We start from the raw sequence: 19,818 nt of genomic DNA, 5'->3' as shown, positions 1-19,818 counted from the left end.
GCTGTCAATCGGGTACCTGTCTTCATGGCCATGCCAAGCCCACTTGAATTGGTATCTACGGGGTAGAATCCGCACCGAATCCCGCACCGAGTGGTCGCCCTCCAATCCGATCGCATCTCATGACGCTCTAAGCTGAGTACGCCCCGGCAGATGATCATGACGGAAGAAAAAGCACGACCCAATGCCGCGGGGGGGAGGGGAGGCGGGTTGAAAGCCTGCCTGGGTCCAATTGGGGTCCGAGTTTGCGAATTTGCCGCTCCCTCGGTTTTCTTCAATAGCCCGTCCCCTAGCAGCGTTAGCAGCTGCGACGGCGCCGACTCAGCACCCAACCAGCAGGGACAGGCTCAGCTGAAAGAGGCACTGGCCGCGCCGGGCTAGCACTAATGCAGGTCCTTCGCCTGGCTGTAATGCCTGAGCACATGGGGAACGGAGGGGTTGAGGCGGCAGAATTTTCAGCTGCCAGGAGTTCATCGGAAAAAGCAACGATGCTTGCTATCTGTTCGCTTTAGGAAGGGGGCAGCATTCAGACTTGCCCGCGGATTATCGCAGACATCACGGTTCGGGAAGTGCCATGCCAATGGTTGGGATCCCCCATTGGTCGCGTCTTCCTCTTAACGGTGCCCATGCTGCATCGGGGCGGCTTGATGCTAAGATGATCTTCAATAGTTGGCCCGGCGTGGCTCCCATGCGTTCGCAGCACCAACTCTGTCGAGGCTTATTGGATCATTTCACAGGTACTTACGCATGAGAGTAGGACCTGACTACTGAGTGGGGAGGAAAACAACGCTTTCTTAGCTCCGGACGGCAGATGGATGCGAAAGGGGAACGGTTCGCTCGTTCGCTCGTTCGCTTGCGTACGTGCAAGGAGCTACAGTCAGAGCGTGCATGTCAAAGCTGTCAATCCCGTATTAAAGAATGGGAGCACTCCCAGCGCGGCCACCCTCCGCAATCGTATTTCCCTTTTGCTTCCTCCATTGCGCATCTGGCTCGCTATCTGCACATGTCATCCGGCCCCTCGACAGTCGACTCAGGACATACCACTCTAGCCCGTCACGTACTATTTAACCATCACAATGAGGTTGCCTGACTGCCTCACCTGGTACAAGAAGCCCGAGTACAGAGATATCAAGGAGTATTCGACCGCCATTGTCAACGGGAGGAGGTCGCTTAGTCCAGATGGAAGGGGGAAGGTGTCCATACCCAGGAGTCTCACCCTCGAGAGGGTGCTGGCCAACAAGACATGTAAGAACTACATGTCAGCGCATATCCGGCTCCACGGGTCATAATACTAACAGCCGGACGCAGGCAGCCCTCTATCCCTCTACGACTTCTACATGTATCTGAAGTATATCGAATACTCACCCGAGAACCTGGAATTCTACATCTGGTGAGCTCATGAAGCCGGCTTTCCTCATATCCACCACCAAGACACTGACATGTGACACAAGGTTCAAGAACTACGAGAAGAACTATCAGAATGGCGCCACGGGCATGGGCGATGGCGGCTTACACCTCACTGATTCAGCCACGACACTCGCAGAGGAAACGTCAAATGGGGATGCCTCTTCGGTGGACACAAAGCACAAGAACTACGACCCCGAAATAGGTATGCAACGTTTCAACTAGAACTTTGTTGTTTCACATACTCTGTCTCGGATTACTAACCTGGGTCTCACCCACTCCTGCAGCGGACGAAACCGTCGAGAAGATCGCCCAGCTCATCAGCCCCGAGACCAGGTGCGCTCGCGGACAGGCCTGCAGACACTCGGCCCAAACCTTTCATGACGACGATGACAACGACGACGAGCAGGAGCTCGAGGGAACGCACACCAGCACCCGCGTCGGCGGCAAAGGCCGCAGCTGGCTGCAGGCGATGCGGCCCACCACCGAGGGCGGCCTCATCCCCGAAGCCGACCGCAGCCACCGCGCCGAGCTCAGCGCCGTCGTCCACACTTTCTTGCGTGCCGGCGCCCGCAGCGAGCTCAACATCCCACCCACGATACGCGAGCAGGCAGTCGAGGCCCTAAAAACCTCGGACGACCCTGCCTGCCTCCGCCCCGTCGCCGACCACGTCTACGGCCTGCTGCGCAACTGCTCGCACCGCAACTTCATCCGCCTCGGCGTCGGCAACGGCACCTTCGAGACGCTGTGCATGGCGACCTCGGCGGGGATCGCCATGACGCTCGCCGGGTTCCTCTGCGTGCTGCTGCTCGCCTTCACGCCGCGCGAGCAGGCCCACAGCCGCGCCGACGTCCTGGCCGCCTGGCCGCTCTGGTGGATCGGCATCAGCCTCATTCTGTCGGGGCTGCGCGGTAGCTGCTTCTTCCTGCTCCTCTTCTCGCGCCGGCAGCCGTTGCCGTGGGAGCGTTATGACGACGACCCGGCCATTCTGTCCGAGCACGCGCGCAAGTCCCGGTTCATGCGCTTCGTGTCCCGCATGATGATTTTTGACCGCAAGTGGAAAGTGCAAGACCAACATTTACGCAACCTGCAGCGCAGGATCGTCACGCAGAGTCTCATCGGCGGCGCTATCTTCGCCAGTCTCGGTGTCTTGATATTTGTTTTCCTACCGGTCTGGCGGGAGCCCTTGTAGGGCTTTCACCCTTTTGCTGCCGAGGCTACATTTTCTTTTGTCTTCCCTTGCCTGTCTGGGTTTGGAAGTACGACGAGATGTTGGGGGGACAGAACCTGTTATAGTATTGCTCTTGGACAGTTAGTCTTTTACTCATGATACCCTGTAAACAATGTTGGACATAATCAACGTCATCCTCCCGGCTGATCCATCTCAACTGCTGTTCGCTACTCATGTCTGCAATGTCGGTCATTTCTAGTTCTTTGTTATCCCGTACGTAACGTATGGAAAATTCGTACCCTGGTCCGGTCAGCCTGTTGCTTCCATAACATAAGCCAGGGGGTAATCTCGCTTACTGGGAGCTAAGGGGCGGCACCCCCTGCCGCCTTGGCGTTGAGTTTGAGGCGCTGTAGTGGATCACAACAACTCGATCGATTCTGCAACAGAGGTTCAATTGAATTGTTCCTGCCCTCTGCTACCGCTGGCTGAGCTGACTGCCTGCATACATTCAATCGCGCGATTGGTGCCTAGGGCGCGCCGCCGCTGGTCAATACATCCAAATATGCTCCTAGAGATGCTGGCCACCGCGCTTCTGGCGCTTGTGCTACCTGCGGCCGTCGAGGCGCAATTCACCTTCCCGCCGCCTCTGGACCGCCCGCTGACCGACTACACGTCGGGCCTGGCCAAACCCACCCTCAACTTCTCCGACGGCGACAACATGTTCGGCGGCTGGACGACGCCGGGCCGGCTCAAGTCGTACCTGCTGTACCGGTGCACCCACACCCCGTCGTCCACCCCCATCCGCCCCTCCAACAGCTCCTTCGTCGACCGCGAGGGCCACCTCTCCAAGTCCGGCGACGGCACGTGGGAGCAGATGCCGCTGCTCGAAGGCGGCACCACGACGGGCTTCGAGACGGGCTTCAGCCCGGGCCGCAACCCCATCTGGTTCCACGGCGACTTCTTCGCGCCCAACGCGACGACGGGCAACCTCTGCTGGTTCGAGCTCTACCCGGGCAGCGAGGGCTACGACAACCCGCCCGAGGCCTTCGACATGACCGAGGGCGGCGTCATCAACGGCGGGTACGTCCGCACCGTCACCGTCGACGGGGGTCGGACTGGTACTTTGCGACGGTGCCGTTCGAGGTGCGCCCGCGCCGGCCGAGCGGGCTGACGGTGACGTGGAAGGGCGGGAAGCCGGGGCCGGATATTTTTAGTAACTCGACGGAGATGGCGGCGGCGTTTGCGCGGGAGTTTCCTCAGTACGCGAAGTCTTCTTCTTCGGATAAGAAGTCAGCTGCGGCGGGATACGCTGGGGCTTCTGGTGTTGCTGCTCTTTGGTGGGCTGTGGGGTTGGCACTGGTAGCAGCGTTATAGCAGTGGTTCGATTTGGTTGGATTTGGACGTACCTAAGATAGATCGGGTGGAGCGTAGATTGGAATGTAATACCATAATAGACTGTCCATGTACACATCAGTGTTGTACCCCTTTCCATCACCCAGTCCAGATATCTCTTGATGTGGGATTTCGCTCTCCGTGCATTTTTCCTACCATCACAATAACTTCTTCCGCCCAACCCATGATGGTTACCACTGCTTCGATTATAACGTCACATCTGTCTTGTTGGTCCATCCTAGCCCAAAGATTTGATCCTTGGCTGTGGAAACCGGGTGAGCAAATGCCCCTCCCCTACCTACACCCCAAGACGCCAGGGACAGTCCAAGTGTGGACATTTCCATAAGCCACCACAAGTGTTGAATCTGTCACATACGACCATATCCTGCTGAATACTAGGGATCCCGTTCGCTCTCCCATATATAAGCAGCAGAGAGCCGAATTAGTACTAGGGTCGGTGACGACCTGGGAATCCTCGGTGTTGTATGTTTTTCTTTTTGTCTTTTTGCCCGATCAGTTCCTTGCTCTTGGCGACGAGAAGATCTGTCGAGGCTTTGGATTTCGCCCTGCTTTTATTGGCTTCTTCTAGGGCAACGGTGCTCTGCTGTCATCGGTCGAGTCTTCGAAGATGCACCCAGGCAAGGCCACAAAGAGATGGACACAAGTGGTATTAGGTGTAGGAACGATGAAAGTCTTGGCGAAATGCACCATGTTTCTTAGACTATCGTTGCTGGGTTTGCCAGAACATCCACCCACGTTATCGGCAGGCCATATATCGCTGTACACTCAACCCCCGTTTTGAGCTGGGTTCCCGGGGGGAAGCGCGATACCTGACGATCCCCTGCATGACAGCGCCATCAACCGGCTAGGTTTCGCCAATACCTCCACCAAATCATCAAGTTCAACATTATACAATATCGCGTCCGTCAAGTACACATGACTTCGATAGACTCCCACGGCCACAAGGGCGCACGGTATTTCTCCCGCTGGGTGTTAACATCTTTTGTTCCTTTGATTTCCGACTCATACCAGCGCAGGCCAGCAGAAGTAAGTAACTCAAGTATGGAGTGCGGCAGGATGTAGTAATCCAGAGCACGGGGGGTTCACAGTAGCGATGTCCAGATCTGGCTTCCCCAGAGCCCCGCCCTCCATCTAAATATCTAAACTGACGATTTCTATCCCAACAGCAGCAATGCTTCATATTTCCCCTCTCCCTTGATCACGTCGGGTCACGGCCGTGTTCCATCTTAGTACTTTGCAGGGTGGGTTTGAAGCGGTATGAGTAAATATGTGGAGCGTAGATGCTCTGTTAGACCGATCCTGCATATTACGACCTACGGTCTAGAGCTACTCCATGTCACTTCCCGAACACCAGGTAGTTCAACTGAACAGCAACGCCCTTCTTGCTGTCTCAGTGTCTCGATTACTATCGTCTCAATCTATGCTCCAGTGTCTCCAATTTGAAGGAAAACAACAAGAACCGCACATTACCTGGATGAATCATTAGCTGCTAGCCCTGGCCGAATCACGAAGAGAAAGGAACCCCGGCCACTCACCCAGCAGTTGCGGCAAGTCTTTCAAAAGCCCTCCCCGTTTTCGCGTATGTAAAGAAGGCCAGGAAGACAACAATGAAGACGGTGATGACAGCAAGCTTCAGCTGCATGCTACGGATGGCCTGCAGAATCCACAACGGGGTAATGAGCATCAAGACCGCTGCGAAGAATAGGCTGGCTGTAACCATGGTCTCGGTAGATTTTTCGCTAAATACGTGGACATTCTTTGCATCTCTTGGTGTCACGAACCGCGGTGTGGTTGTGAAAAGCTTCGTGGTCTTCCCAACAGGATATAGTACGCTGTTTTGAAAACAGCGTCGCGCGAAGGTGTTACTGCCTCTGGATAGAGACAACAGTTCAGACTCCTGGCCGTGAAATGTGGATTCATTTGGCATGATAGCCCCGGGGTTATTCTTGAACCAGTTCCGTACGTTGTTGACATTCCAGGAAGGAGCCTTATTCTGTGCCCGAAGCTGGGAATAGTCCAACAAAAGGCGGTCTATCAAACGATTCAGTAGAAAGCCAATGGTAGGGATATGGATTACTGAACCGTATCTCTTCAGGAGCAGCGTGTACTCCTCAATCACAGCCCTTCGCTCGGGAATATCGTCACGGACTGTGCCGTTGTTAATGTCCCTTAGGCTAGACTATTCACCGTGCTTTTCATCCAGCCTCCTTTGTTCCTCGGGGATGAGCCCTCCGGATGGAACCTCTATGATTTCCGGTGGTTCTGTGCCAACTGCCTTCACTTGCGAGGATGCATACTTCTGATCTAGTTCATCTAACTTCTCTTCGGATTCTTCGAGCCGAGCCTGGAGAGTTAATATTGCTCGTGTATGCAGGCGGTCAAAACGGCGAACTGCAAAGAAGTCCTGGTCTGACGCCATATACGACGCGAGATCCTTGTATCCAATGTACTTCCTAGGCTGAGCTTAGCCGTCGACCTTCTATATAGTCGGGAATGGACATAAGTTACCATGGTTTATAGTGAATTTCGTCGCCGGTAGCCACGCTTGTTAATTCTTGATTCATCTTGCTCGTGTGTAATTTGTTGATGATTTGATATGTCCTCTCCTCTGCACGCAAAGTAAAAATGATCGGGCTTGGAATCAGGCTTGTAATCAGGCTCTGAGGCCTCCGCATTCTGTTTACTTGCCATTTTCTTACAGACCCGGCGGAACCAATCAAAGAGTTTTTACATTTGCTTCCGGTGAGATGCGGCTGGATTCAGCCACTCGTCATGTCACGTAGTACTGCATCTGCTATTGGTAAAGCGTCCCAGCACAGCCACCAAGCTCTTTCCGTGTGCCCCTCCCCCCTCCCTCCCTCCTGGGGAGTAATGAAGAGTATAATTGCTACTCTCCGTTCTCCCTGTTAATACTCGAAGATAATCTCCTGCTAGTTACTTCCATCATCGTCCAACAACGGCTACTGAAAAGTTACTCTTCGGAACTTGCCCCGTCTCATAAAATACCACGTCTGGTGACAGTTCCCCAGACAAAATGCCTTTCACTCCCGACTTCGAGGATAATCGATCACACCACGGTGGTAGCAGGGACGGTAAATGTTCTAAGAAAGACAAGACTAAAAGCAGGAGATATACACGCGGGAAATCTGGTCGCGATGAATCCAGCAGCACTAGACATAATGATGATAAGACCATTGCGCCTCCGCCAGTCAACAACCCCAAGCGATACTAGTAAGTCGCCCTTTGAATAAACAACCACAGAGTGTGTCAGACCTTGATACAATCTTGCTAATGATTGATGTCGCGGAAATCAGGATCGTGCGTGTTTCTATCTTTGTGGGACGGAAGAAACGGCGACGGTTTTAGCTAGGCTTTGAAGTCAGGTTTCATGACGCCCGCATTGGATTGTTTGTTAACTCGGTTTATCTCCAGCCTGATAGTTTTAGGGATAGACATGGATTTACATGAGGGTGTGAAATTACCCTATGACTTGTATGAAGATATACCCGTAACTAAGCGTGAGGGGTGCCGGTTCAAACCGATGCCTGTGACACCCACCCCTATTAACCATCACGGGTGGAGGCGACCCCTCTTTTGTCTCTTCGGAGGGCAGGCACAGCTGGTTTACTATTTTCAATCAATTTTCAACACATACTCTACTACTTATCATCACTTCCCTGCTCCATTTAGATGCATCATTGAGCCACGGCATAGTTCATTGACCGTCGTTAACCATTAATCGGAATAAACCTCATATCGACCCTACTTCATCTGGTGAGCTATACCCCACAGCTCAGCTGCATCCAACCCTTCGGGCGGGGAAACAGCGACCGCATCTTCGTCAGTTAGCAAACCGAACGCGGGGTCCCGAGGCTCGAAGGTGAAGACAGAAGTTTCAACATCAAGTAACGGAAATGTCATTGTCCATGAACATGCCAGGGGTTATCATCGAAACGAACCCACTCCCTCATACTCTCACAACTCCCAGCCCTCTCGCGGATAAGGAAGGGCCTTCCTAGTCTTCCTCCAATTCCTGGTAGGGTAGGTACCAACCATGACCGTACGTAATCTACTTGGGCTTTTCCGACTGAGTTGCTGACAGACCCATTTCACAAGTACCGACTGTCAAAGTTATCCTCCGAAGTTGATGCCCTTGCTCTTCGTCAAAATAGAGTAGAGTCTTGGGTGACTTGGGGGTGAACGAAACATCCGATCAAAACCTTGCACAGCATGATTAAAACATCGGTCTGATCAATTCTAGTGTGGAGCCTTGGGGCATATGAGTCGGGTAAAGGCACTGGGTCAACTAGCTATGACTACCTATCTACTAGTTCTCACAAAAGGGCCAGCGCCTGACAACGTGATGCCAACATCTTTATCGCCATAAGAATAGTTACACGTGTGATGAAACTTGGGATCAACATCAGATTATAACGCCATGTATGTCGTTGCCCAGCTCGTTCCGCTATAATTAAAGGCAAAGGTATCGCACGGCAGAGAGCGTCCGATGGTATATCAAGTGCTAAAGTGCTCTCTAAAGGAAAGAAAGAAAGGACAAAAGAGAAAGGTGCTACCGTGCTAATAAATACACAAATGAAATGTCTAGCGTAGCGCGCTAGGCGCGTCAAGGGGCGACCCCCTGTCTCCATCCTACTGCGACAAAAGGCTTTTGAACAAATGCTGCCTAACGACCTAGATAAGATACGTATTGGTCATATCCTGCCTTGATGTCCTTATCTGCATTGTAGGAGAGAAGCAGTTCCGTTAGAGAATCCCCGTCGGCTTTAGATATCTTACTCTTGAGTCGGTACTGGAGGAATGCAGACCATACGGTGGAGTGACTGAATGGAGAAAGTATAGGTTCCCGGGCATCGAAGGGCTCGTTTGGGTCGAGCCCTGCCTGGAGAAGAAGTCGCACCATGCGTTCGTCCACTCGCTTATAACGCAGTGCGTAATCGCGGTACGGCCGCCCCTTCTTGGCGAAGAGCTCGGCCGACCGGCTCCGAGCGACCTCTTCCACGTACGACAGCAGGTCGTATTCGACGGCCAGCGCCAGAAACGTCTTACTGCCGTATTCGTCCTGATCTTCTGGGGACTCTAGGTCGACAGTCATATTCGCCCCGTGCGGCCCGTCGCCGTAATGCAATGTGTTGAACCGGTCGAGTTCAACAAGGAGCTGGTAGTCCACCGGCGGTCATATTTTTTCCCATCCCGAGGCCAGGTATAACAACTTGGCTGTCACTGAGTTGAGCCCATTCCCTTGGGAGTCTCTGAGCGACGGATGCTGGGGTCCCAGCGACTTCATGTAACCCAACATCGCCTGGCAAAACTGTGGCTCGACACAAACTTGTCCTAGCAAATCGCCCAATCTACTGACAATTTCCGTTATTATTAAGAAATTGGGAAGGTCTTCGTGTACGTGATTGATCGTCTCGCTGAAGCGAGTGTTCGAACCGTCTTCTTCCGGTACAAGAAGTCCTGGAGTAAGACGAGAGATCGAGCGCCCATAGCCTTCAGTTGCTTCCGGTATTCCCGCGTCTGCGCAAGCTGGCTCTTTGATAAGCCTAGCCGCCGCTTGGTATAAAGCAACCGGTCTGGGCCTATCGAGCAGCGAAAACACTCGAAAATAGAAACATGTGGTTGCTCGGTAGTTTGCCGCAGTTTAGTTCAAAGCGTACCTGAACAGGCCGTCTGTATCTTTGGGCAGCTCGTCAACTTGGCTTTCCAACTCTGCGATGCTCACCCCAAGCTCTATTGCGCTTCGGTGGTACGACATGACTACGCGAGCCCACCAGAAAACACCTTTTGCTCGGTCAAGGATGCGAAGAGCCAGACTTTCCAGCTCGCGCGAGCAGCGATCCTCAACTGGTCTTGAATATACCCGAGCATGGTGTCTCTGGTGACCTCTCGCATCCTGATTCGGGGACAACCCGCCAAGACGGTCTCGAGACTAGTCTTTGTCTCTCCCGAGATGCACACTTTAACATTCGAGTGGGCTTCTATGTCCATTAGAAACGGAAAAATCTCTCGCTGGTCCCCGAAGAGATAATCCAGACTATTAATGAAGAAGCAGAATTTGGCGGGGATGGTTTATGCTGCCTGGACTGCACCAACTAGCATCTTCTGGAAAAGGGTGAACTTAGGCGCATCCCTACCATGTTGATCCACAACGGCTTTCCAGATTGCCAAAGTCGTTTGGACGAGGGTTGGTAGCCTCTTTAACACCTGGTAGAGGAGGCTACGAAGCACCGTCGACGCAACGACATCGAAATTGCGATCCGGGCACGGATTTTTAGGGCGAACCGCGAGCCTATTATCCCAGACGAAATGCTTCGCGATGACAAAGTTGATCCGGAAACGGACAGTCGTCGAAAACGCAGAGATAAGGATTCAAGTCCTGAGCGACATGGGCGCTTTCTTATATTAGTGTTACCCCCGGGCATGTTTAGCGTGGTATACTTACCGCCATCGTTGTTTCTTGGTGTACTCCTTGGATAGTATTTCTGGACACAGGGGATATTTGAATGAGCCATTTTTGGCTGGGCATGGTGGGTAGTCCAGGTAGTCGACTCTCGCAGACATTTTGGTAACCGCTGATCTGGCACTCTTCGATCCGGTCCCTATAACGCCACCAATCGTGAAACTTGATCCGAGTTGCGTGGCAGATCGAACTGTTCCAATCTCTTCGGTGTCGTTTTTGAAATCTCCTGTGATGATTCGGGGCGCAGGTTGATTCTGATATGAGACTTCTTGGCCTAGGTTGGCGGATTGGGAGGCATCGGAAACCCATGTCTCAGTCTTTCCCTTCCTCTGCCCAAGCGGAGACTCATCTTCGTGTACACCTGGGGGTATCCTGTCCCTCCTGGTAGTCTGTCCAGCATATATAAACCGGTTCCCTCTCATGACATTTGCCTCAATCAACCTCCGCTGGACTGTTATAAGGCGGACTTCGTCTCGGAAGTAAGACCTCAAGACGATCATGACCTTTATCTGTTCCAGAACCGCCGGGCTCTCTTGGCCGTGCCTAGCTGCGTGCTCCGCAATATCTTGTTGCAATTTGTATATGAGCATTGTGTGATCCACGGCTCAGGACAATTGTGGTAAGAAATCTTCGAAATCTCTCGTGTGAACCGATTTCTGGATGGTTAAGTGCTCGATCCTCTCCGACCAATCGTTTCATGTGTTGAAATTCCGCTTCCGCTTCCACGAGGGCATCGTCTGCGCGCTTGTTCCGAAACTTGAGTCCAGATCGTTTGATAGCCCTGTGGATTCCCAGAAGAAGGTCGAGGAAGGTATCCATGTAGAATCTTTGCTCTGAATAAGGATCCAATGGGTCATCCATCTCGTCATCAGAGGAACTGATAGTATCAGACATGCTTCCATTCTGAGACCCCTCCCAGTCCATATCTTGAAATTCCCCATTATCATCTTCAGTGGGGGAAGTAATCATTCTGTCAAAATCTTCACTCTGTGGTGACTGACTCATCGAAACTGATCCCTTGGAATCTTCATAAGAGGCCAATTAGCGGAAGAACCACAAAGGCGCCCTTGAACCATGTGGGACTTACCAATTTCCTCGCATTCGGACAAGGCATGGATGAGCCCTTCCAGAAGGTTAACAATCTCATCTACCACGTCAGGCCGAAGGCTCAGTCGGTAGTCCAGAGATGAAGAATCGGTTTTGTCGGCGTTGAGAGCGGCTGTCCACCAATTGAACAAGGCCAACTTCTCCTCGAGCCAGTCATTTTCTGACAATGACGGAATTTCAAGACAAGCATTGAACCGCGCCTTACATTCCTTCACCTCCATACTGAGGTAATGTTTGCTATCCATCGTCAGTAGCTAGAAGCTCGATAGCAGGATTGGGTGACGGCAGGACTTGAGGGAAGTGCCGACAGCGGCACCGGGAGGATATCCTCTACGCTGTTATCTGCTTTCCAACGTCAAGTAATTTTGTGAGCGGGGAAAGGCTTTCTGCAGCCATGAATGCAACCATACTATTCGTATGTTCATTTTGGGCGAATCATTCGGCCGTATGTTGGGGCAATGAAACCCCACAACCATGTCCTGGTCAGGGGTCGTCGCAACCAACTCCCCTGAGGGGTATTGGGGGCCAAGCCATGGACCTCGCATTTTCGTCACAAAAGATGATCAGGGCTCCTCCAAGAGCCTACACATAAGTTCGATGTTTCTGAATTTCTTCTTCAATCTCTACAAAGTCGGATATGGCTATCATGAATAATTGCTGGTTTGTTCTAAAGCAGCCCATCCACGCTCCTCCGCAGTAAAGGAGCCCAAGCCGGGCTCGAGGCGAAGCGGACGGAGCTTTGCGACTCGGCGATATTGTACCAACCCCAAACACCATCTACCCCATTCTCACACAGCCCCATGATCAGCTCCGCTTTCCTGTCGGAATGAGAATACGGATTGTTTCGTATGGCAATTTCCAATGGGAATCATCCTCCGGCAACAGTCTCGCTGGTGCAGCGGGCGGTGGTGCCCCGATTGCTGCTGCGGCCGGCGTGACGATTGACGCCAAAGTCGGTGCTGAGTTCCAGAACACCGTGGCGAATTGGGCGAACTTTGAGCATATGGATGTCGAATCCATGCAACCTAGCACTGGCTATATCGAAGACGTCCTGGCTACAGAGCTTCTGCAGCAGTGGATCAATCATCATCAGAACCCCATCACCCGCTCATGGACCGTTTACATGATGATCGGTCTGATGATTGCTAGGGGAACGGGATCAGTTGGTCACTCGGATGCAAGATCCAGAGGATTTTCTTCCAACGGCGCATCGTAAGTTGTCCCTGTTCTGTGTCTGCAATTGATAAAAGGGGAAGACAGCAAGCTTACCTGATTTATATGCGTGATTAGTGATTTGCCCGGTGTCGCGAATGCGAATATCGATGCGTCATACTCGCGAGAGCATGGCAACAGCATGTCTGTAGATCTCTCCACCGACCGCGTCTGGGCCATCCGACTTGTCAAAATCCACAAAGGCGCTCTGAGATCGCGTTGGCAACAAAGCGAGGTTACAGTCGGTGCGGCTCTTGATGGCGACGTCGAGGAAGAAAACATTGAAGAAGTTTTGGTTAGCGAGGGATTGACCGACGTGATCAAAATAGTAGTTGTTGGACGTGAACCGGAGAAAGTGTTTTTCGTCGTGAGTGCGCAGGACGACTTCAGGTCGTCAATGTGAGCTAGTGAGCGATCGTTGAAAGCATGGGCAATGGATGAAGGCTCGTCACTTGGTGGTCATTCTACGTTTCGCCAAGGTATGCCATTATACGGATACTACTCGGTAGGATATGAACCCGATTACTTTGTCCAGTTGCTCATCCAATGTTGAAGGCATTCCATTCGTGATGGATGTACGCTCCCTGAAGCTTGGTGGGAGCGACCGTAGCGGCCGTAGCTACCGTGAGAGCCTACAGTCAACGCGGGGCTCAGGTGCTACAGCCGACACCCATGATTCTATCAAGATGTAACAGGGTTATGCAGCCAAGAATGCGGCATGAAATGGTGGTGTCACGTGCAGAGATCTTCGGTTGAAACAAGGCAAATTGAAACCCCCCATTTCCTCTGCTCGAGCTCGCTCACGTTGTCGATTGCCAACTTCGCCCAATCCCTTTCATATACGATACCGCGTCGAAATGCACGCAAAGTCGAAGCATCCACTACCCAAAGGGTGGACAAATAGCTCCGTGGCATTTGCCTTGACCCGGATTGATCTCATCCAAGGCATTCTCAATGAGTGCAAGGCGAAAGGAAAGATCCCACGGAATAGAATACTGATTTACAAAAGTTTGGTGGGCGTACTCAACCGGGTAGTACCCCTCATTCAAGACTTGAAAGATCCTCCGAAGTTAACGTCCAATGCCATCGCCAACTTTTTGAACCAGCTGGAGTTCATGTGTAGTGTGAGAGCCCAACGAAAATACAACTATATGGAGATGTCTCAGACTGCTAATAAACCTCAAGGACGAAAAACGCCCTTTGAAGAAGTCCAGGGACCGACGATGGCCGCATCTAAAGAAGCTGTCAATCGATAAAGAAGCTGATGGAGTCAGAGACCGCATACATGAGTTCTTGCAAGAGGGGAAGCAAAGAATGCGCTCCGGTATGATCAAGAGGCTCCAACACAGTGTCAAAATTCTTGAGCTTTCTCCGGTCGAGGAAGAGGCTCCTACGCAAGGGTTCGCCACGCTTGTTCTTCGACCAAAGCCCGATACCATTATGAAGGAAGATATACATGAAGTTACCGGGCTGCTCTAAGCTCACCAACCCCCTCGCTGACTCCCCCCTCACTGACCAAGGGAAAAAAGACTAAAACAACAACACCAACGCCGTCAAATTGATCGATTTCACCACACCTACATACTTTTAATTTACAGATCGGCGTGGATGCACTCTAATTGAGCTTCCCTCACCAGCACACGCATTTATGTCAATTTCAGGGCCTTCAACGGCTGGTGCTGCACGCTGCTTTACCCTTCCGCCTCTTTCGGCCTTCCTTTACATCCCTCTGTGTGCTTCTAATGTCTGCCATATGTACGAAGGTCTCGTTGGGGTTAACATCGACCTTTCGCCTCTTCTGAGCCCTTGCTTTTTCCAGATCTTCCTCTAATCCGACCTTTTCCTGCTCCAACCGGCTGATCCGAGCGTTCAAAAAGTCGATGCTCTTGCCGACCTTCGAAAACAACAACCGGCTAGTTGGTCTGGCGTTGACAACGTCCGCACCAAGCACTGCCATGCCGAGATCTTTCACCTGCCGGCTGTTTCTCGGCGTCTCAACCTCCGGAGGGCCGGATGGCTGGGGATGGAGGTCCGCCTCGGCCTTCCGAGCCTCCTCGATGTGGCGGAGGGTGTTGGCCCTTCGGAGCCGGTTGTTCAGGGGCTTGTTGACATCCCGGGGCCAGATGCCGGTTGCGGCCCAGCCCCCTTTGATGACCTTCGGGGTCAACGCCTGCAGCCGAGCCTCTGACCAAGCTTTCAGGAAGTCCCCCTTTCTGACATAGCTGTCATTGGTGATGGCGCATGCTTTATCCAGCTCCCTGCGAAACCTCCTTTTGAGCACCGAGAAAGGGCCAACATCCAGGGGCTGGAGAACATGAGAGCTGTGTGGTGGCTCGTAGATGAGCCAGACTTTGTTTTCCAGGCAGTTGAGCATGAAAGCATCGGTGATGTGACTGCCGTGGCCATCCAGCACCAGCACCCTCCACTGATCGGAGTCATCCGGCTTGGTCAAAGGAAGGAACACTTTTTTCAGCCAGTTGACTGCGATGGGGTTGCTGGTCCATCCTTTAGGTGATGCAGTGAAGGACCAGCCCTCATAGGGGCTGTTGACTTCGTCTTCTTCTGCTGGAAACCACTGTTGCTGAACCGATTGGCCTTTGAATATGATCAAAGGGGGCAGGGACCGGCCATCTGCACTGATCGTCTCAACTATCGTCACCCACTCGCGATTGGCAGAGTCGTGACGCATCAAAGTCTTACAAGCAGCAGGTCCGATCACCATGGACCCCCCAAGCGTCAACGAGGTCCCTACCTCATCGGCGTTGAACCAATAGGATGATGGGATGGATCGGAGGGTGTCATCATCGAGTCTGTCAAAGAACTCGTGCACGGCCTCGTCCGAAATGCACTAGAGGCGCCGAAAATCGATCTGCTTAGACCGCAGGGACTTGATAGAGGGATAGCGCTTCAGAAAACGGCGCACCCAGTAACTGCCGAGCCTGTGATCGACCCCTTTTTCGACTAGTATGCGCTGAGCATACAGCCGAAACATGCCATGAGTTGGTGCGAAGCCGAGACTGGCCTGAAATAGGGCCCAATCGACCAAAAAGGTCTCTTCGGCAGGTGACAGGAACTAGAGGGCCTCGTACTTCTGTTGCCGATTTGGTAAACCGGCGATGCGGTTACGCAAGGTCCCTTTGTTTAGGTTGTTGTCTCGAGCAGCTCGGTTAATCGATTTGCCACCGAGAACCTCCTGCACGGCCTTCGCAACGCGTTCTTCTCTGACGGGACGCATGGTGGTGAAAAGTGTGGAAAAGGAGGAAGAGTTTGGTCTATTTCAATCGAAAAACGAGTGCCAATTGACCTACTTTATATACTGTTGATGTTGCTCGGTGATGATGTTATTCGTCTGATAATAGGGGGTTCAGTGAGGGGGGGGTCAGCGAGGGGGTTGGTGAGCTTACAACGTACTTCGCTCATACTATCTTTGTGATCGAGAAGGCTCCCTGGGGAAAATTACGACCCTAGTCAGAATCAACGGCTGCCACCGGGTTGAGAGTTGGTCGACTGAATTTGGAGTACTGTTCCTCAGTCACCCGCACTCGCGAGGAAGCCGCTGGAAAGAGGCCCAGATATCGATCTCGATGGAAGGTTCAGACTCTCCAAGGCCATCTACTCATACCAAGCCCAGGGTGTAAGGTTTTCACTTCGTGTTTGTCTTTCGTCTCAGACGCCGCTGACGATGACAGTCGATTCGACGATGATGCCATATCCGTCCCAAATTCTGCGCCACCACCACAATTTACTGCCCTTACGTGCGACGACTTTTGCAACCATGTCAGCGTTCTTGATCAAGCTCAGCTACGTCTCTCGGCACGGCATGGGCAGTTGGCTTTCGGGCGCAGACTTGACCTCAGCCGAGAATGGCTTCCGGATCACAAAGCCGTGTCACTAGCCGACATAATACGTGACAGAAAAGATGTACTAGGCGAGAGAATGAAAGCTATTCTCGCCTACTCGCTAGCTAAGGCGGTCTGGCAATTTTACGATTCTGACTTCTTAGGGGGCGGCCTGAGCAAAGATGATGTGGACTTCCTTTTGAGCGGCGCGATGGTTTCCAAGGCATATTCGTTAACGAGCCCATGTTGGTAGCCCATTTCGACACCTCGTCTTCCACTGTTTCCCCGATAGACCAGGGTGGTATCCACGACATGCCAAAGATGCTCGCCCTCGGCATCCTACTCCTTGAGATCGAGACCAGAACCTCCATCGAGGAGCACCGCGAGGATCCAGATCTCAACCCCGGGGACACTATAGACATGGATACGGACTACCGCATTGCCCGAAGGCTCGTCGATCTCAAAGATAACCAGAACGTTATATCCGAGATGTAGCCTACATCACCACTGAGGATTGTACTGCCGCTTTGCGTAGTGGCAGGCAGGCTTCAGAACAGTGTCGATGAGCACGCGAGAAGAAGCAGAGAAACCCATTCCTCGGACAGAGCTTCCCCGACGCGGAGAATCAGGAATGCGATTTTTTCCGAGGTGGTACAGCCCTTGAAGGAATGGTGTGACCTCTTTGGTGACATCACAAAAGTCAAGGGCATTCGAAAGCTCTCCACGAACCGGTCTATTGGCTTGTCACAATCTGGGTACGGCAGGGCCCCTGTGCCTGAAAGTCCAGCCCCGCAACAAGCAAGCAGTTCACCGCGCAATGAATTGAAAGGGCAAGTACTTACGAAGCAACGAAAGCTGACACATAGGTTTGGGGATTTCAAGCTAACTTCGAGTGTTCCCCAGTCTGCGCGAAGCCTCCCGGAAGTGGTTCTCGGAGTATGGACGTCTATCTAAGATTTTGGAACCCGATGGCACCAGACGGGATACAGGATACAAGCGGGTACGTATTGCGGTCCTGGATACAGGCATAGACTCGGACGAATATGACTATTTGGAGGAGATGGACATGATCGGCGGTTACCGGGACTTTGTCACTCCTTGTGTCGATGGACCGAAACAAGACGAGCGAGGAAAGCATGGAACCATTGCAGCGACTCCGCTGGGAAAGATGTGTCCGACGGCCGTTCTCTTGCTGGCCCGAGTCCTCGAAACCAAGGAAGCCAGGGAAAAGGAGGTACAGAACGTGGTGGATGTGCGTCGTCGTCCCCTCTGCTTTCTCCGTATCTTTGACTCGCAAATTTGCTAACACCCTCAGCAGGCGATCGACTGGGCCATCCAAGAGGAAGTTGACATCGTCACCATGGCCATCGGCTTCAGCACCCACAACAACGCCGTCGAAGCGGCCGTCCGGCGCGCGCGGTCCAGCGGCATCCTCATCTTCTCGGCCGCCTCGAACCAGCGCAACACGAGCGATATCTACTGCCCCGCCAACATGGACGACTGCGTCTTCGGCATCTTCGCGGCCAACGCGGGCAACCGCGAGGCGCGCGCGCTCAACCCGTCCATGGCCCCCGCCGGCGGCCGCCGCGCGCACTGCTTCGCCCTGTTCGGCGAGGACCTCGAGTGGGACGAGCAGCAGCCGTTGGTACGGGGCTCGTCCTATTCGACGTCGATGGCGGCGGGGCTGGCGGCGCTGCTCCTGCAGTTCTCGCGGCAGCGGGTGGAGAGTGCTGGTGACGGCGCGGACCGGATCGAGATTGAGAAATCGAAGCGGGTGCAACGTGACTGAATCAGACTCACGATCGAGCAATGCCTTGAGAGCAGGTACCACACCAACTGAATTAGATCATTTGATGCACGTTAGTACATCCTTATATGTAAGATGCTGTTCACAGTGTATGATAAAACCGAGCTTAGGGTTAAGGACTCTCATGCGATATCCCCTTCATGGCGACAACGCTGCCTTTCCCTAATGCGTACAGGACCTTATGGTATGGTGAGGTCAGCGCTATCGCCATTAAAGGGGTAGCTGTCAATTCGCTACGATTGTTTTCATTGTAGTAATATGGCCTCAGCTAGCCCTAGGACCAGACACGTAATTCCTCTGCTCTATCTATCTCCTTCAGGGGTTCCATACTTTGGTGACGCCGTCGTTCGCCTATCGGGGTACCCACTGAGGTGGGTTTCCACCAGGACCGCGTGGCTGTGCCGGGGGCTCCATGTTGGCTGGTGAGCCAGCCGGGCCCGGGTTGAACCCGGTGTCAGGTGGGTTGTTGTTGCCAGGAGGCGGGAGATTGCCAGAGTTCATCTGGGTTGCTGCGGTCATGTTTCCCTGGCCGGGCATGGCACCTCTCCTGTTTCCCGCAAGCACCAGATGTCAGTATCATGTTTGGTCATGTATAGGAGAATGGATGGGGTGCTCCCTCCTCGCGGGTTTCGGTGTAGGCACTTACCAAGACCCGAGGTTGGATCCACCGCCGCCTCCTTGTATGTATCCATTACTCATTGTCGATGTTGTAATACTGTTGGCTGCAACGGGTGTGCTTTGCGCTTTTGGCTGTTTACTGAAGTTGCTTTATACTTTGCTCTGATTGCTGTTGTGTTGAGCAAGGGAGAAGAGGGAGTTCTGGTTTGGACAGCTCTGGGAATTTATAGTGTAGTGGTTCCAATTCGCGTATTCAAGATGTGAAGACATGATCGCAATTCTCAACCATCAGTATGATTATCATGGTGTATCTGACCATGCAAGGTGATAAAGCCTTAGTAACGTTGTAGTAGCTGTACCCAAATTGGGTTGGAAATATGCGACGGCTGACTCTTTATCGGTCACAGACCCGTGACCCGTCCTATGTAGACCCAAGCATCGACTTCCTTTGCTCGTTCAGTGTACTATGCAGCTGCAAAAGCTTTGCTGAAATCCAGGCATCCATTTAGGTTCATGGTCCCTGTGATCAATCTCCATGTGCGTTTGGGGCATGCCTTGAGTAGATATGGTATATAAGGACTTGCCGAAGGAACACTAGAGAAATCTACAATAATGACAGCCTTCATTCTCGTTGGAAATGAAAAATAATATAAGCACTAGAGTCTACATGACCTGCCAACAAATGCAAAAATACAAATAGCAGTTGGTATTTGTTCACGGGTAGGGGTTATGGGTGATGGATGTATTGGCCTTGTACGCTGTCGACATG

General features: G+C 52.6%; 6 protein-coding genes across 6 annotated transcripts; 3 read left to right on the top strand and 3 right to left on the bottom strand.

Annotated features, from left to right (window-relative positions):
- Positions 1–1,073: 1,073 nt before the first annotated feature.
- On the top strand, positions 1,074–2,593 carry PG986_012949 (uncharacterized protein; the record flags this gene model as incomplete). Its single annotated transcript, XM_066849171.1, has 4 exons — positions 1,074–1,242; positions 1,306–1,387; positions 1,449–1,606; positions 1,689–2,593. The coding sequence occupies 4 exons, from the start codon at positions 1,074–1,076 to the stop codon at positions 2,591–2,593; spliced, it is 1,314 nt and encodes a 437-aa protein (XP_066695867.1).
- Positions 2,594–3,176: 583 nt separating this feature from the next.
- On the bottom strand, positions 3,177–4,021 carry PG986_012948 (uncharacterized protein; the record flags this gene model as incomplete). Its single annotated transcript, XM_066849170.1, has 3 exons — positions 3,177–3,739; positions 3,791–3,928; positions 3,979–4,021. 3 exons carry the CDS (start codon positions 4,019–4,021, stop codon positions 3,177–3,179), a joined length of 744 nt encoding a protein of 247 aa, XP_066695866.1.
- A 1,495-nt stretch (positions 4,022–5,516) lies between these two features.
- On the bottom strand, positions 5,517–6,549 carry PG986_012947 (uncharacterized protein; the record flags this gene model as incomplete). The annotated part of the gene is made up of 3 exons (XM_066849169.1): positions 5,517–6,133; positions 6,173–6,438; positions 6,494–6,549. 3 exons carry the CDS (start codon positions 6,547–6,549, stop codon positions 5,517–5,519), a joined length of 939 nt encoding a protein of 312 aa, XP_066695865.1.
- Positions 6,550–8,697: 2,148 nt separating this feature from the next.
- PG986_012946 (uncharacterized protein) lies at positions 8,698–11,818 on the bottom strand (the record flags this gene model as incomplete). The annotated part of the gene is made up of 7 exons (XM_066849168.1): positions 8,698–8,717; positions 8,783–9,161; positions 9,363–9,579; positions 9,664–9,855; positions 10,449–11,031; positions 11,117–11,491; positions 11,554–11,818. 7 exons carry the CDS (start codon positions 11,816–11,818, stop codon positions 8,698–8,700), a joined length of 2,031 nt encoding a protein of 676 aa, XP_066695864.1.
- Positions 11,819–12,219: 401 nt separating this feature from the next.
- Positions 12,220–13,188, top strand: PG986_012945 (uncharacterized protein; the record flags this gene model as incomplete). The annotated part of the gene is made up of 3 exons (XM_066849167.1): positions 12,220–12,233; positions 12,285–12,785; positions 12,864–13,188. The coding sequence occupies 3 exons, from the start codon at positions 12,220–12,222 to the stop codon at positions 13,186–13,188; spliced, it is 840 nt and encodes a 279-aa protein (XP_066695863.1).
- A 3,757-nt stretch (positions 13,189–16,945) lies between these two features.
- On the top strand, positions 16,946–18,413 carry PG986_012944 (uncharacterized protein; the record flags this gene model as incomplete). The annotated part of the gene is made up of 3 exons (XM_066849166.1): positions 16,946–17,115; positions 17,528–17,876; positions 17,943–18,413. 3 exons carry the CDS (start codon positions 16,946–16,948, stop codon positions 18,411–18,413), a joined length of 990 nt encoding a protein of 329 aa, XP_066695862.1.
- Between the last annotated feature and the right edge of the window lie 1,405 nt (positions 18,414–19,818).

The sequence above is a fragment of the Apiospora aurea genome (genome assembly GCF_038362705.1).
Source record: "Apiospora aurea strain CBS 24483 chromosome Unknown utg000008l_segment0_segment0, whole genome shotgun sequence".
In the NCBI taxonomy this organism is placed as follows: domain Eukaryota; kingdom Fungi; phylum Ascomycota; class Sordariomycetes; order Amphisphaeriales; family Apiosporaceae; genus Apiospora; species Apiospora aurea.
This window is presented reverse-complemented; position numbering and strand designations above follow the sequence as displayed.